Source organism: Lissotriton vulgaris, unplaced genomic scaffold, assembly GCF_964263255.1.
Source record: "Lissotriton vulgaris unplaced genomic scaffold, aLisVul1.2 SCAFFOLD_2173, whole genome shotgun sequence".
Taxonomy (NCBI): domain Eukaryota; kingdom Metazoa; phylum Chordata; class Amphibia; order Caudata; family Salamandridae; genus Lissotriton; species Lissotriton vulgaris.
The window spans coordinates 269272-286686 of record NW_028255021.1 but is presented as its reverse complement, the minus strand read 5'-3'; the positions used below and the strand labels follow the sequence as shown (position 1 = coordinate 286686).

General features: G+C 46.9%; 1 protein-coding gene across 1 annotated transcript in view; it reads left to right on the top strand.

Annotated features, from left to right (window-relative positions):
- The window catches only part of LOC147659346 (F-box only protein 2-like), a 92830-nt gene that overhangs the window by 18870 nt on the left and 56545 nt on the right, over window positions 1–17415 (top strand). The window contains exon 3 of the mRNA XM_086951830.1: window positions 7991–8099. Within this exon, the coding sequence (XP_086807956.1) occupies window positions 7991–8099 (109 nt within the window). The remainder of the gene's footprint in view (window positions 1–7990; window positions 8100–17415) is intronic.

Sequence of the window (17415 nt, the reverse complement as noted above, 5' to 3'; positions counted from 1 at the left end):
GATCGTGAAGAGGCAGCTCTCAGACTCCTGGCTCTGAATCTCGCTGGTTCGACAAGCGAAGTTATCCCGGTGGATGATGGCTAATCCACCTCCTCTGCCTAAGGGGCGGGGTTGGGACATGATAAGAAAGCCCGGGGGTGAAGCCAAAACTATGTCCGAGTTAGAATGCTCAGTGATCCACGTTTCGGTAAGGAAAAGTATGTCCAGATTAAGATCAACAATGAGATGATTAATGAGCAGGGCATGCTTGGGAAGCGATCTGCAATTAAGTGTTGAAATTTTAAGGACAGGGGATGGAACCGAGGGTTTAGGAAGGAGTAGCTTTCCTGGTTTGCAGATGTTACAGCTGGTAAAAGGACCATTGGGATCGTGCATAACGTGACAAGTGCTATTTTTAGTGGGTCTGAGGCTAAGAAGCTCTCTGCGAGAGTAGCTTACCTTTGTGGCGGTAGGGTCCAGCATAGAGTCTGGCCCTAGGCCCGGTCGTGCGCGGACGGGCACAGACGGGCTTGCCTTAGGCGCTCCCGCTGCGCTCGTCCGCTGCGCTGGTATGGCCGGCACATTTGTATTGGTTGAGAGTGGGCGTGGCCTCGCAGTGGGCGTGGCTGCCGCCTTGGGCGTTTCCCTGTATCAGCGCGGGTCGCTGTCTCAGGGAAGGTCGAGGAGGGCTGTGTCAGCGTGTGAGGTTAGCGCTTCAAACAGGTGAGCTCCCAGGTTTTAAAATTACACAAAAGAGCACAGATTTACAATTTTTAAAATCAAGTTGTGGTCACAGTCCTCCGGCTTCCGCCTCAGAGGATACAAACAAAAGTAATGAACCGCTTGTTCTCAGTGTTTTTGTATTGGTTGAGAGTGGGCGTGGCCTCGCAGTGGGCGTGGCTGCCGCCTTGGGCGTTTCCCTGTATCAGCGCAGGTCGCTGTCTCAGGAAAGGTCGAGGAGCACTCATTTGAATGCTCCCTACATAGCAAAATCGGTAATTTACCAATTCGGTATTTTAAGGAATCAGTAATTTACTGATTCCTTAAAAAATACCGATTCGGTAAATTACCAAATCAGTAAAATGCCCCCCTACATCTCCTTTTCCAAATACCGGTCGGTAACGGCCGAAATTACCGAATTTCGGCCATTACCGACCGGTATTTGGCAACCTACATCTGGCCATAAATGAGGTTGGCCCCCCCCCCCCCCCACCACCTCTCGAGCACACAGCAATGGTACAGACCGTGACCAATGTTCAATGAAGGTATTTCCCAACATCACTAACATGCAGTGTAACACTAGATACTACCTAAAAATAATTATGAATGAAGCTGCTGGGGAAGTTGTTTCACCAAAAATGCAACTTTTTACATGCTCCCTGGCCGTCCTTGATGGTGAAACACACAGCTTGTGGGAAAAAATGCTTATAAAAATATAATTTTTTACGTAAGGTCTTGCGCTATGCAATTTCATGTACTTTGCAATGCTTAATCAGTCCGTTTAAACCTCCTCCACTCTTTAGGAAAAAACAAACATGAAGAAAAAAAAGCATTTGCAATGCAATAGGTCTCGCATTTACGCACGTTTGAGCTATTGACATTGCAAATAACAATGCCTTTTATTTTTGTTTTCGTTTTAAAAATATAAATGAAAGACATTGTCATTTACAATGCAAATAGCTTAAACTCACGTAACTGCGAGACTTATTGCATTGCAAATGCTTGTTTCTGTCAGTCACCGCCAGGCGAACCAGGGCCGGACTGGGAACCCAAAGCAACTCTGGCAATTTTGCCAGACAGGCTCCCACCCCCAGAGGGGGGAGGGGTTAGCGTTAAGCACTGCTGTTAAACAAAACCTGCCCCCAGCACTGCTGCTTTTGTTACTGAGAGCCGATATTGCAGCTGCACTGCAAAACCGTCCCGCATTAAAAAAACTGTCCACCACCGCTCTAAAACCGGCACCTACCCTCTCAGCCTCCTGGGCAAATGCCTGATGCCTACTACAGCCATTCTGGCACTGAGAACTGAAAATGTCTGGCAGTGATATCCAAATTTGAAAGTTCGCTGTCTGTCAGGGTGACAGAGGCAATGTCCTGCGGTACCCTGACAGACAGAGTTCTGGAAAAAAATATTAAATATTTGAAATCGGTTACCATATTTCTGGGGTTTTGTAGCATTACTCTTTTTCTCGTGAGGCCGATTTCCAAACACCAGTCATAATTAATATCTGTAGTGCATCTCATTTTTCACTCATTCTCTTTGTAATAACCTGCTACTATATTGATTTGTAGTAAACCCTTTCTAGTTGATTCTAGAAGTCCAGAGTCAGCAGCTTATCGGAAAAGTACTAGTTGGATGTCATTAATTTATGGGACAGATGTTGCTTTTATGATAGTTTGTAAAATACAATCACGTTAGAAGTAGATGTGCTATTTTAGAGAGCTCCACTATCATGCCTTTCCTAACTGGAGGGAAAATTAGTGCTTGTCAATGTAGCCTACACAATCTTTCCATAGTGCAGAACTTTGGATCTTATGAAGGGGAGCTGTGGTCAGTACTAAATGAGAGCGAGCTCATGTCTAGAAAATCCGAAATGCAGCCTACTATAAAAAAAAAATGTAACACCCCCATCCTACCGTTAAAACTGGACAGGCAGTAAGTACACTCACCTCTCCGCACAGAAAATGACTGGTACCTCTTTAGAGCAGGTTGTCAAGGACATACTCTTGCTGGGTTCTTCTCAGAAACTGCAGCCTAGAGCAGGAGCCCTTATCTTGGATTCTGTTTCTCACCTACTATCTGAACTGTTCTGTGCCCTCCATCATGTTATCGTATTGTTGGTTGAAGGCCTCTTTTCTTTTGTCATTCGAGGGTGAAGGGTGGGATTACTCCCTCAACCTGGTACTTATCAATTGGGTTCTCTGTAAGTAGACTTGCTATTGGATGGCAATTCCTTCCAGGCTCCGTCCTCCTCCTGCATGAACCATTCCTCCAAATGTAAGACTAGGCCCTTTTCCCAATAAACCAATAACTGGGTCTAAAGCTCCCATTCACTACTGAGGTTGATTCATAGTAGTTGCTCAGTAGGAGCTCCTTTAGCTGATTCGGGTCCAGAGTAATTGTAGCTTTTGTTTTGGGTAAAGGTAAGGAACAGAGTTAGGTTTATGGATGGGGCTAGAGATACTTTTCTATTATTAGGATATAGGATAAGTTCAGCCTTAGTATTAGGACTTCGCTTCGTTTTGGTTTAGGTAAAATGTAGGGCCAGACTTAATGCTTGGACTAACAAAGTTTGTGTCAGCCCTCATTACTAGGGGTTGGAGAAATTATATATTTTTCATCTACGGATCGAAATTAGAGTTGCTCCGCTGGTGAATGAATGAATGAATGATTACGTATTTATATCGTGCATGGCTACCCGAAGGCATCCCAGCGCTTTAAACCAACGTTCATTCTCAGAATCTAGGTAAACAGGAGTGTTTTCAGCATCTTCCTGAAATTAAGATGGTTGACTTCCAATCTGATGTGATGTGGAAGATTATTCCAGAGTTTTGAGGCCTGTAGGGAGAAGCGTCGGCCGCCCATACGCACTCTCCTTATTTTAGGGACTGCCAAAAAGTTCTTGTTGTGAGATCTTAATTCCCGACCAGGGGAATACGGGCAGATTAATGATTGCATCAGTGCGGGTCCTGATTTATTGACTACTTTGTGGACCGTGACCAGGGCTTTAAATTCGATCCTCTGTTGCACTGGCAGCAAATGAAGCTGACGAAGTGCAGGTTTGGCAGAAGTTCTCCGTGGAACGTTCAGCAACATACGTGCTGCACAGTTCTGCACGGTCTGCAGGATCTTAATTGTCCCTTGAGGGGTGCCTAAATATAGTGCATTTGAGTAGTCTAGGCGTGATAATATCAACGCCTGTACTAAGATCCTTCTAGCTTCGAAGGGGAGAAGGGTGATGATTTTCCTCAGGAGTGCATAACATGTAGCAGCAACCTTCCGGGCCTGAACTGAAAAATTAAGAGCTGGGTCCATCCACACCCCAAGGCTCTTAATTTGTGTTTTGGGCTTAGGTAGTTGGCCAAGACTATCCGGCCACCATTCCGCCACTGTGGTAGGTACCTTGTGTCCCAGCATCATCACCTCTGTTTTTTCCCCATTGAGTTTTAGGAAGGATTCATCCATCCATTCCCGGACTTTATTAAGACAAGTAGAGAGATTTTCATAAGGGGCATCGTGAGTGGTTAAGGAGATAATGAGTTGTGTGTCATCTGCGTACGTTACCAGTTGTACTCCCCAGGGGAGCACCACCTCAGCCAAGGGCCTCATGTAAATGTTAAATAAGGTAGGGCAGAGGGACGAACCCTGGGGGACACCGCAGTGAAGACACATTTGGGGGGAGGAAGCGTCGTTTCAAAGACCACAAAGGTCCTGTCAGACAGGAAGGAATGCAGCCACTGTAGCGCGCGGCCCGAGACACCAACTTCCTCCAGCCTGTGTAGCAGGATAGAATGGTTCACAGTGTCGAAGGCCGCGCTCAGATCTAATAGTAATATGGCCGCATGGTTCCATTGTCTATGATCTTCCTTGCTTCCTCAACCACTGTAATGAGAGCTGTTTCAGTGCCCTGATTTCTCCTAAAACCTGTTTGAGTGGGGTGAAAGGAGTTGTTATCCTCCAGAAAAGCAGAAAGTAGAGAGTTAACGTATTTCTCCGTAAGTTTGCTGATGGTAGGCAAAAGGGAGATGGGGCGGTAATTTGCCTAGTCTTCCGGGTTGAGGTTGGGTTTCTTCAGCAAGGCCTTAACTCTAGCCTGTTTGTTACCAGGTAGAGGGAACCAGGCCTGAGGCCAGAGAGGCATTGATCACCTCCTGAATGACTGGGGCAACAGTGTCTGATACCAGGTTTAGTATAGCAGGGGGGTGCAGGATCAGCCGTAGAGCCTGACTTTAAATTGTTTAAGAGAAGCTGAGTAGTAGGGAGGTCTACAGGATCAAATACCTTCAGTTGGGTCGAAGCCATGTGATAGGAAGAAGGAGGTTCGGTGGGTGTGGTTTGGAAGGATGAGTATATATTGGCCACCTTAGTGAAAAAGAATTTTGCAAGTTCCTCACATCGCACCTGTGCAAGTCCTGGGTCGTCAATAGGGGAAGGAGGAGTGACCAAGGATTTAAAAATTTAAAAAATTTCTCATGGGGAATTGGCGGCCGTGCTGATTTTTTCCTGGAAATAATTAGATTGAGTGGATTTAATCTCCTGTTTGTACTTCCTTAAGGCAAGTTTATAGCTGGCCTTATCAGTTTCAGAATAATGTTTCCTCCACTGTCTCTCATGTTGTTTACATGCTAGTTTCAGAGTTTTCAATTCCGGCGTATACCAGGCTTTCTTATTCTCACCAATTCTATGAGATAATTCAGTCTTAGGGAGTGTGAGGTCCAGAGAGGCCTCTATCCACTGGCTGAAAGATGTATCGGCTTCCAGAGGGTCATTGGTAATTTTTGGTAGGGTGTTTTTAAGATTAATAATCCAGGCTTCTTTTGGAAGTTTGGACCATGCTCTGCATACTTTTTTCGTGAGCGTAGCATGTTCAACCTGCTTCTGTGAGGGCATAGAAAACAGAAGTATTGAATGATCAGACCAGGGAACCCTGATGGCGTTGTCATAGCTAAGGGTGTTTACATTAGTGTAGCAATGATCCAAGATATGTCCTGCAGTGTGTGTAGAGTCTGTAACTAACTGCTTCAAATGGAGGACCTCCAGACCGGCAGTCAGATTGATACAGGACGGCGAGTCTGGTTCATCTACATGGATGTTAAAGTCACCCAGGATGGAAAAACTCGGGTGGTGCTAGAGTAGTTCATTGCAGTACTTGAGCGGTCTTCACAAAATTGAGCATAGGGGCCTGGGGGTCTATAAAGCAGGACTCCAGAGAAAGTACAGGTGGGAAAAAAAGAGATGGCAAACCTAAGACTTACAGCTCCAGAGATTAAGGATTTTTCTGTTCTGCATCCTAAAGTATTTCTAAAAATGATGGCGATTCCTCCGCCCCGACTGTCAGGGCGGTCTTCTCTAAATATGGCATAATTGGAGGGTAAAGCGCGGACAATGTCCGACTGGGAGCTGTCATTTGTCCAAGTTTCTGTAAGGAAGAGTACATCTAAGTCTCGTTCCTCAAGGAGCAGAGCAAGCTCAGTCGCGTGTTTTGGAAAAAATCGACAGTTAAGTAACGCCAGTCGATACCTATCGACAGCCTCCCCTACGCGATTTGGTTTATCAGGGAAGAGTTGGTAACTGCAGCCAGTACAGGATTTAGAGGCGCATGTATGAGCACCCAATGTGATACAGTTAGAGGGTGCGCCCTTATTTAGATTAATCAGGTCATCACGGCTATAAGTGACCACGGGACCGACCTGTGATGCAGAGAATAGATCCGTGGCCCCAGGTCCCGGTCTGGCCCGGACGGGCACAGACGGGCTTTCCTTAGGCGCTCCTTTGGCGCGATGTTGGCGCGTCCGCAAAGCGCATCCGCTGCGCGGAGGCATGATCGTATGTTTAAGTACTAGCGCCGAGTGCCTTGCGCCTGAGCAGCTAGACTGCACCCAACCTGGGAGATACCTCCCTAAGATGGCCGCGTTCCTTCCACTTCACCTCCCAAGATCGAGGCCAGACTGAGCCCTAAATCGGCACAGTCACACGAGTGAGGAATATGTAATTAAAAATGCCACCAAGGCCAAAGAAATAGATTAACACAAATTGCTGGTGAAAGTGAAAGCCCAACACAGTTGCTTTAAGGAGCTCGAGGTGCCAGATATTATACTTACCTTAATGATAATAGCATTTAGGTAAAAATAGAGCCTAGATCCCCGACAGCGCTCTTAAAAGCAACTCCCCCAGCAGGAAACCCTGTGTGCAGCTCATGCCTGCAGGGTCCTCCTGGTGCTCTAGCAAGCAGGCGGAATTTACTGGCTCTACTGCTGGGGAATTTGATTTCATTCACTGGAAGGAGCCGGGCAGTGCAATTAGTTTAATGCAATAATTATTAACTACTGCATGGCCTGCCCCCTGACACATGTGGGCAGCACAAGAAGTCCCCTTTCTATGCATTCCTTGCTTTGCGGAATGAAGAATTCTTGTGCTCCCTTTTAGTAAATTGGCGGCAGGCAGATGTAAAAGAAACGAAAATGGGTGGAATTTACTCAGTGTTTCGAATCCACTTACCATGGATTGAAAAACAAGGATGACTCTCAACTCTGCTCATTATGAATTTGCCTCATTATGACTTGTCCAGAAGTGTACACTAGGAATGGCATATAGCTTTTCACAATGAAAACATTTCTGATCCTTCTGAGCTTGAAATTACTGGACCACAAATACCAGTCAATAATCCTGTACACAAGAGCTGGACTCAAAGAGGACCAGGCGGGACAACCACTGGCTGTTGGGCCCAACCTGTGCTTGCCCTACTGCATGGGGGAAACAGTAGAGCACCCCTCATCTCTCTCCTTTACTCCTGACCTTCCCACCAGTACTTAAACCATACCTAAGACAAAGCCCCTAGATCCATTTAAAACCTGTTCTAAGCAGATGGTGAATGATGAATGAGTCTGTGATCTGGCCATTATTTTTCATAAGCACCAGGATAATCTCACGGGCACTATACGCGTAACATAATTTAAGGCTAGTGTACATGTTTTTATACTTAATTTATTCAACATAGTCATATTCTCAGTAGTGAGTGTGATACCCCTGTGAGACTCGGGTAAAAAACACTTGGATGCAATTTTATGATTAATGACATAGAGATTTTTTTCGTTGCTGTACAGCTTTTTATATACGCTTTTGTTTTTCTTGCTCTAAAATCATTATATATCATCACTTTTGCACCACTATTATCTGAAAAAGGTAATCGAACAAAAAAAGTATCACAAACTGAAATATTTTAATAGTTTTATTTAAGGTAGTCATTTTAGCTTCTATAATCTAGTATTTTCCCTCTCTTGACTTTTTGCAGAAGAATTTTGTCACTGGGAGCTTGAAAATGATGGAGACGGATGGGCAATTGTTGATTTGGAAGGCAGCTGTGGTGCAGTAGCGTCTCATGCATTTGCTTCTTCATATGGGTAATTGAACAAAAAGTCGATATGCTGAGCTGCTTTTTAGGCATCACCCGACAGCTGCCTTAAATATTGCACTTTTAATGTTTGGCTAAGCCTGATGATGGCCAAGCATAACACTAAAAGCCCTACAGTGTTTGAAAATTTAACCCTGTTTTCATGACTTTTGTTCCTATCTTTTATTTTAGGTTTGCATCTGTTTAATTTATTTGCAAAGGTTACAAAACATGAATTCTCACCTACATCTACTGGCCGGTGAGGTGAAACAAGGGGGCAGGGGCAGAAAAATAGGGGGGGGGGAGGGAGGAGTAAAAGGTGTTTTCAGGTCTACAATCCTGCGGGGGTGAACGAAAGAAGGTAAGCATGAGGGCGAAGTCCAGAGGGGGTAGTACTGGTTGACAGTTTCCTGCTGCATTGAGCATGTAATGTGCCTGAGGTGGTCTCTGAGCGGATGCAGTCATCCGGGGTTAGTTCTCACTAGACTTATCAGCACTGCTTTCGGTGCCGTGAGTCAAAGCACTCGTAAGTAGGCCCGACAAGACAGCTCCCAGAAGTGTCGTGTGAGGAACTGTATGCATGGGCCCCATGTCAAATTGGGGTAGCTTGTGCTCTATGGAAGGTGTTAATGTTTCCGTGCCAAGTAGCTTTCAGAGTTTGTGTAGCCAGTCGGCCTGGGTTGGTGTTGTGTCTGTGACCCTCTTTGACAAATTGACTTACTTGGACACACAGAGTGATAAGGACATTGCTTTCTTTGCCGCAGAGTGCAACAAGTAAATCAATGCTTTAGGTGGCAATTGCAAACAAAACAGGTGATGGACCGAATGTGGATCAATGTCACACATTCAACCCAGTCAAAAGATCTGGGCCCAAATCCATCGTTTTTTTGCACTCCACACCACCCTGGGTTAGACAATGGCGATATGCAAATCAGCTCTGACCCTGTGCCCCATGGGAACAGTCCAGTCCGAACTACAAAAGCCATGTCCTTCCCAGAACGGAATCAAGCATCCGAGGACCGGACCGGTTTCGAGGTAACACCTCTCATCAGCCCGGCTAGCTTGACTCCCGTGGTGTGGAGTGCCTGGGACCCACGTCTGAGCATCCCCAGCACACTTATGGCGGCAATTGCAAACAAAACCGGTGATGGACCGAATGTGGATCAATGTCACACATTCAACCCAGTCAAAAGATCTGGGCCCAAATCCATCGTTTTTTTGCACTCCACACCACCCTGGGTTAGACAATGGCGATATGCAAATCAGCTCTGACCCTGTGCCCCATGGGAACAGTCCAGTCCGAACTACAAAAGCCATGTCCTTCCCAGAACGGAATCAAGCATCCGAGGACCGGACCGGTTTCGAGGTAACACCTCTCATCAGCCCGGCTAGCTTGACTCCCGTGGTGTGGAGTGCCTGGGACCCACGTCTGAGCATCCCCAGCACACTTATGGCGGCAATTGCAAACAAAACCGGTGATGGACCGAATGTGGATCAATGTCACACATTCAACCCAGTCAAAAGATCTGGGCCCAAATCCATCGTTTTTTTGCACTCCACACCACCCTGGGTTAGACAATGGTGATATGCAAATCAGCTCTGACCCTGTGCCCCATGGGAACAGTCCAGTCCGAACTACAAAAGCCATGTCCTTCCCAGAACGGAATCAAGCATCCGAGGACCGGACCGGTTTCGAGGTAACACCTCTCATCAGCCCGGCTAGCTCTAATAGTATGTACTAGGAAATTTGGATATGCCTGTCCCTTACATCTCATTGATGTCTTTCAACATGTTGTTCCATTACAATTTTAGTTTGGGGCAGTGCCATAGAAGTGGGAAGGCCTGCATTATTTAGAGGATCTTTAGGAGGAGGGTCCTTTTGATCATAGCTATCCTACCCAACCAGGAGATGGTGCCACCCCTCCAGATTTAATAATAATAATAATGCTGCCATTTGTAGAGCGCGAACAGCTACCTCCGAAGAGGTGTCCCGGCGCTATAGCAACAGGTGGCGCTCAGAGAGTCCAGAAGATTAATCTTGATTAAAAAGCCATGTTTTAACTGCTTTCCTAAATTGTGTTTTGGCGCAGAGCGTTGGGCAAGGCGTTCCAAATCATGGATGCCCTGAACGTGAAAGATATGCCACCCATCCATGCTTTCCTGACTCGGGGGTGCATAGCAGGTTCTGAGAGCTAGACCAGAGTAGCTGAGACTGCTTGTACGCGCCTAGCCACAGCTTCAAATAACTGGGGCATGTTCCATGGAATGCCCGAAAGGCTAGGTGTTAGAACTGGCTATTTCTGGTAGGCTAAGGCTGACACCAAAAGCCAGGCAGAAACCACCATTCTAGTCAGGGCAAGGTAGACACACGCCAAGATAACCCCTGCTCACCCCCTGGTAGCTTGGCACGAGCAGTAAGGCTAAACTCGGAGGCAATGTGTAAAGCATTTGCGCCAGCAGACAACAGCAACAACATCCTAGGCACACCACAAAAGGAACTCCACACAAGGTTATTATAAAATAACTTTTGTATTGTAAAAACACATCAGATAGTATCACACAAAATACATGGTGCCAACTGGCACGGGCAATATTCACAAGGGATTATTTACAGGAGACAGGGCCACGTGGGCCACTGTCAGAATCAGAAATAGCACTTTTAGAATAAAGAATAATAAAGAATAAAAATCATAGTAGCACAAATTAGCAACTATGTCACACAACCAGTAACCACTGGTAACAGGAACCAGGACCTCACTAGGACCACCTGTACTAAAAGAACAACCACCTAAGAATAAAATACATTTAAGGGTATAAACAAGAACACATTACCCATGATGCATGAAACACATTCAGAGGAGTAGTAAAGGAAAAACACATGATGCCTTAAAACATTCAGAGGTGTACGGACAACCACCTAAGTATCACACAGCGTTTAGGGGTCTAGGAAAGAACACATTACCCATGATGCATAAATATACATTCAGAGGAGTAGTAAAGGGAAACACATGATGCATAAACCTACACATTCAGCGGTGTTAAGAACAAGGCACATGATGCACCACAAACACATTCAGAGGTGCAGCGCTAGGAGACACATGACGCCTAAAACATTCAGAGGTGCAGCGCAGGGAAAGAAAGACACATGATGCATAAAAACATTCAGAGGTGTAAAATCAAGGAAGACACATGATGCATAAAAACATTCGGAGGTGCCAGAACATAACTCAATAGCGCAAAAGCACCTTAGCAATTACTATTAAAAACATAGAAATCACATTGCGCAGAAATCACATACCAGCCCCCATCTAATAAAGGGACTAAGAGCCCTGTGTCCAGAATGTCAGGGCGCGCTGCCATGCAGCGCCAGTCAGGGGTGCGCCACTGGCGCAAAACCTAAACGTAGCAGGTGCCCACTACTTGCTGGGCACCTGGGACACTCACAAGACCTAAACGGTGCAGCTGCCCACTAATTGCTGGGCCGCTGAGAGTCCAAACTGTGCCAGGGTCCTCACTGACCCTTAGGTGCAAACTGCGCCCACTGCTGGAGCCAAACAGGCTCTCCATCACACTGCGCAGACCGTTGGAGCCACACAGGCTCTGGACATCGCACATGTCCCAAACGTTGGAGCCACAAAGGCTCTGAAACTAGATATGGCCGTTGGACACATCTCTGGTCTCCCTCTTCTGCCGGGAGACCGGCAACGAACGCCATGCTTCCCTCTCTCGGGGCTCCCTCTCGGTCACGGGAGCCCCGCAGCAACCGCCGCCTTCTTCCTCTCTCTCCCCGGACCAGCAGCCAATCACGGCGCGGCCCGGGGACGCGTCATCAGGGAATCCCGGGCCGGTCAGCCAGTCACGGCGCGGCCACTCTTCTTGGGGCCAGCCAATGGCAGCACGGCCCTCCTGAAGAGCCCACTGGCTCTGGTCGCGCTGCCGAGGCTACGGTGGCGATTTCTTCTGGGCAGTATCCTGGTTAGACTCCCGAGATCAATTTAAATATAAAGCGGGCACCCTCGCTATCTCGAGCGGCACAACTGCCAGGTGGGACTTGCTTGGGGTCAGCAATCCTGGGCAATTGCCGGGTGGGCACCGGCTTTCTCTCACGCAAAATGCGGGGCGGAGAAATGCTCGAAACTAGGTAGAAGCACCACAAAGCGCTCCCAGGTGCTAAGGGAACAAATACAGCGCTTCCAGGCGCTATAGGCTATAATAAGCCCTGGCAAAAGCAAGAAAAAGTTCTCTGAAGGGAAAAGCAGCTTCTCCATGCTGCCAAAGGTCCCAGAGATTCCAAGGGGCAAAGCAAAGTCCCCCCCATCAGCCCAGGCAAGGCAGAGGGGTCCCCCAGAAGTCCTCCAGGCACCCAGGAAAGTCCATCAGGTGTCCAGGGGCTAGGCAGGGCCCAGGGATTCCCCTGGGCCCAAGCAGCAGCACGCCCCCGGCAAGATTCAAGTCCAAAAATAAGAACAAATTGGAAGGGGACACAGCCCCTTCTTATACAGAGAAAAGTCTTTGAAGTCTTTGTACAGGCAGTGTGAGAGCCAGCTAGAACTGGTTTTAGGGAACTCTCTTCAGTGTCAGGGACAGAGGTGACAGTCGCCCAGCGGGAGGTGGAGCCAGCATTGTGGTCAGGCAGGCACAGCCCTAGTCACTCCCAGGTTCCATCTCCTCCCACTTCCCTGGCAGCAGATGCAGCCTTTCATCCACGGGCTGACTCAGACAACCTCCTGGGGCTCCCCAGCCCCGGTCATCCTCAAACCAGACAGTCAATCCACAAGCAGGCCCAGGCACTCCTGGGCCAGGCTCACCAGCCAATCACACTCCAGACACAAATTACACAAATATGCCAACCTCTAAAAGTGGCACTTCTACACTAGACACAGTCATGCCGCATATATCCTTTCGCAGCATTCAATCTCACGAGTTCGTACATATCAAACTCGACCCTGCACTCCCCACACATCAGGAACTACCATGGGTATACATATTCCCCATTCATTCCTATGGGAGGGCAGGTCACTCACCTCACATACACAGAGAGCTCAAGGACTTTACACTGTACCACAGTGAAAAAGTGTGCAGAGGCCTAAAATCACCAACACCAGGTCACAGAAACAGGCTAGGAAAAAACAAAAAGTCTTGGGGTGAACCTGCCAAAAGGGCCGGGTCCAACACTAGGGTTAAGGCCTTAAATGTAATTCTGTTAGCGACCGGCAACCAATGAAATTATTTGATATGTGGAGAGATATGCTGTCTAATTGGAACACGTTTGATCAAACTTGTATATCAGACCGAGTGGAAGCTAGCAACTCAGTATAGCCATGTACTGCTGTTTCAACAAATTATTAATGTATTTCTAGACCCTATCACAGAACCTTTTGAGTGGCCCAAGGGAAAGGGAAGAGGCGCTCGAGCTGGGCCTTATCACTCTGGAGAATAGTACGGTTGAGGGCCTGTGAATTTCATATGTTGACTTTGAAAACAGCCACTCTTTCAAAGGCTTCAAGTTCCTGCAGGAGTGGTGGTAATGAGGTTTGTGGCTGGGTAAGGGCAATCATAACATCATACACATGAAGTGCAATTTTATGCTTCTGACGGCCCATGATGATGCCCTTGATCTGGGGGTTCATGCATATCCTTTCACATAAGGTTTCCATGTAGAGAACAAATAAGAGTGGGGATGGGGGTATCCCTGTCTCTTGCCTTGTGGTGTGTCGAATGGCCGCAAGGTCAGCTCGTTAACTCTCACCTTAGCAATGGGCTTGGCATAACTGCACCATATCCACTTCCAGAATCTGGTACTGGCCTTCCCTGTCCAGTACTCGTTGGAGAAAGGGTCAGTGTACATGCTATCAAATGCTTTCCCCGAATCTATGAACAGCAAGTGTGCAGGGTTTCAGGAGCATCTTACTTTATCTATAAGAGTCAGGAATCATTTTGTATTATCAATACAGCACCTTTAGGTATGAAGCAAGCTTGGTCCGGATGACCAACCCCCTGCATTTAGGGGCCAAGATGACTTGCTAAACTGCAGGTAAAGATCTTTGTATCGACAGTTAGAAAAGAGATGGGCCTATACGATGAATTTAGAGTGGGATCTTTTCCGGGTTTGGGAATCACTGTGATGGTTTCCTCCCTCATTTTGTTGCTGAATGTGCCTGTTTCACTAAAGGAATTACAGAGGAAGTTAATGACGGGTGCCAGTTTGGTGGCAAATAGCTTTTAGAAGCAAGAGTTGAATCTGTCTTGCCCTGGTGCCTTGCTCGTCTGGAGTCTTGTTATAGCTGCGAGGACTTCGTCCTCTTGTAGATTCTTTTCCAGTTGGAGGGTGTCTTCCTCCGGGATATGCACAGTGGTCACCTGGGACAGGTAATTTGTGGTGTCCATAGAGCTTCTGTTGAGTACAAGTCGAGAAGCATTCAAATTCCTGTGCTAATGTTATGTCATTGTGTGAGTTTTGCCCCTGTGGTTCCCGAATTGCAGCTATTCTCTGCCTATGAGTTTGTGCCATCAACCGGTGAGCGAGTAGTTGCCCAGCTTTAATCCCCTCTGCGTAATACTTTTGTTTGGTGCAGAGGAGAGGATATTCCGCTTTGGCCATATACAAAGCCTTGAACTGTTTTCTATCCAGTGTTATTTGTCTCTTCACTTTATGGGTGCCCGATTGTTTGTGGACCTCCTTAAAGTCTTTCACCTGTTTTTCCAGGGTGGTGCATTTGTCCTTCCTGTCCTTGTTGAGTCTTGCGGAAATGGCTATGAAGGTGCCTCCAAGGACAGATTTTAGGGTGTTCCCGAGAAGGGACATAGAGGTGCCTGGTGCTTCAGTAGTACAGAGGAAAGTGTGGAGTACCTCTTTGGCTGCACTAACAGTTTGGGGTTAAGCTGCCAAGTCTGATGAGACATGAGTGAGCTAGGAATACTCAGAGTGATTGAGAAAGGAGAGTAGTCAGGCAGTGAAGCGGCCACTATTTCTACCTGGGCAGCACTCACTGCAAAGCTGAAGGACATCAAAAAGTAGTCTATCCTGGCTTAGCTTTCATGGGATGCAGAGAAAAAGGTAAAATCCTTCTTAGTTGGATTTTGAGCTCACCACACATCCAAGAAGCCCCCCTCCTGCAGCCATTGAAGGCCTGCAGAAATGTAGGTACCTGTTTGTCCTGCTCTGTGTGCTGAATTGCCCAGAAGTGTATCATGGACAATGTTGAAGTCACCTCCTCTTAGTATATCAGCGTCAGGCTATTCGGTTAGTCAGCATATGCTCTAGGGCATTGAGGATGAATTCCTCTTGGTGATCATTTGGGGCCTAGATGGTGGCTATAGTAAAGGTATACGTGTATATCAAGAGTCTCAATGAAAGAAGACTGTCTGGTAATTCTGCTTGGTCTGAAGAACTTGGCCCTGGAAGTGCAAGGCGAGTAGGATTGCTACTCCTGCCTTTTTCCCCGTCCGGAAAAGAAGTATTGTCGGTCGATGCTTCCAGTCGGATGTATGACGTTACCACGCATACTATTACAACGCATACCATTACAACGCGGTATTTACAACGCATACCGTTACAACGCATAGCGCTTTGAGGTGCTGGATAGTGGTAAGTATAATTTTATATTCCAACTCCAGTCCCCGTGGATACTAGGGAAGGTGTTGGATATAAAATTAAACTTATTCCCTATCCTAGAGCGCCCCCCAGTGCAATGCGTTGTAATGGTATGCGTGGTAATGCCTACGTTGTAAGTGTAGTGCGTGGTAAAAAATACGTGGTAAACGTTGTATACCCTTCCAGTCACATTTGGAGTCTCTAAGCATAAAGAGTTGTGCTAGTCTCTTTGACTGAGTGTTGAGACAGCAAAGATTAAATCTCAGGAGTTTGACCAGGTGTTTATAGATAGAGGTGTTTTTGCTGTTGGATTGGAGGGGAAGCGAGCAGTCAGCAAACTCAAATGGAATGTCAGGACAGTCTACCTAAGGGCAGTGCAATCTGTCAAGCAACCGTGTGGTCAAAGAAGCCTAAGGAGTGTTATCAGAGAAACAAGGGCACTCATCCTCTCCCACCATGACAGCCAGAAGAACTGTGTGAAAAGAGATATTGTAGTTGGCAAGCAAGTACTGATGGACATGAAGTGAGTGAAGGAAGCTTCATCATCCCTATATATCTGTAAAGCGGAGTTTGTTGGCAGATGTGATTAATCCCCAGGCCTCTTACCCAGCGGGGGGTCTGCACTGCAGGTGCCACAAGCATCCCAGCCATGAGGTGTGAAATCTGCACCCAGAGTCACTTTGTGGAGTCTTGGTCTGAAGAGGGTCCCTAGTGTTGGAGCTGCGGAAGCAGGGCTGATCGCTCTCGGCGGGTCTCAGCTGCTGAGCATTTACCTGTTTTCTTCTGAGATGGGTGGTGGGTTCTCCCACTGATGCCTGGGTGGGCCGATGAGTCCTGAGGCACTGGGGGCTGCACACCCTCCTCCCACACAGCCTCCAGATCCAGGATCAACTGTTCTTCTCCCATAGTGTGGATCATGTGTGTCTCTTTATAACAAACTAGCAGCCCGTCCCGACGTTGTCCGGGTATGAACTGCTGCTGGCCAGTAGTATATTGTTTTGTAGGATTTCGTTTTGATAGCATTTCTTATCTATGACAGGCCTGTGAAACGCTCCGATTCACAGTGCACTTCTGATGCACTTAAGAGTGCGCGTTCAGTAGTGTGTGAACTTGAGTTTCCCTACTTTATTTTTCCTTGCAATATTATATAGCGCGAACTCGACAACATGGCATGAGCACAATTTACATTACAGAACAACACATTCATTTGTGGTAGGAACGGGAAGACAAAGCGATTTGCCTGGAATCACAGGATGTTGAGCTGATTCAGATATTCAAACGTAGCTCCTTAGCTCTAAAGTTCGCAATTCTAGAACTTGTGGCGGAAGGTGTGTCTAAAAGTGTATGTCGTGCTGGCCATCAATGAGAGAGACCTGTGCATTTTTCAAATCGGTGGTGAAAAAATATGAGTATGTTGCTGGAGATGTGGGCCGCCGTTCCACCAATGTACTTCCCGGGGGAGGGTAAACACCCGTTATTCCGCAACTTTCTTTCCGCATACCATCACTCCGCATACTTTCATTACGAAAGTACCATGACTCCGCAATGCCATTACAACGCATGGCATTACATTTTATATGCTTTTACCACGCATATATTTACAACGAAATTCGTTGTAAATGCATGAATGGTAAAAGCATGTTTTTTTTAATGTTTGGATAAGGTAAGTATGGGTATAGGGGTATATGTTTTGGGGTACTGAGGTATATGTTTTGGGGTGTTCCGGTATTTT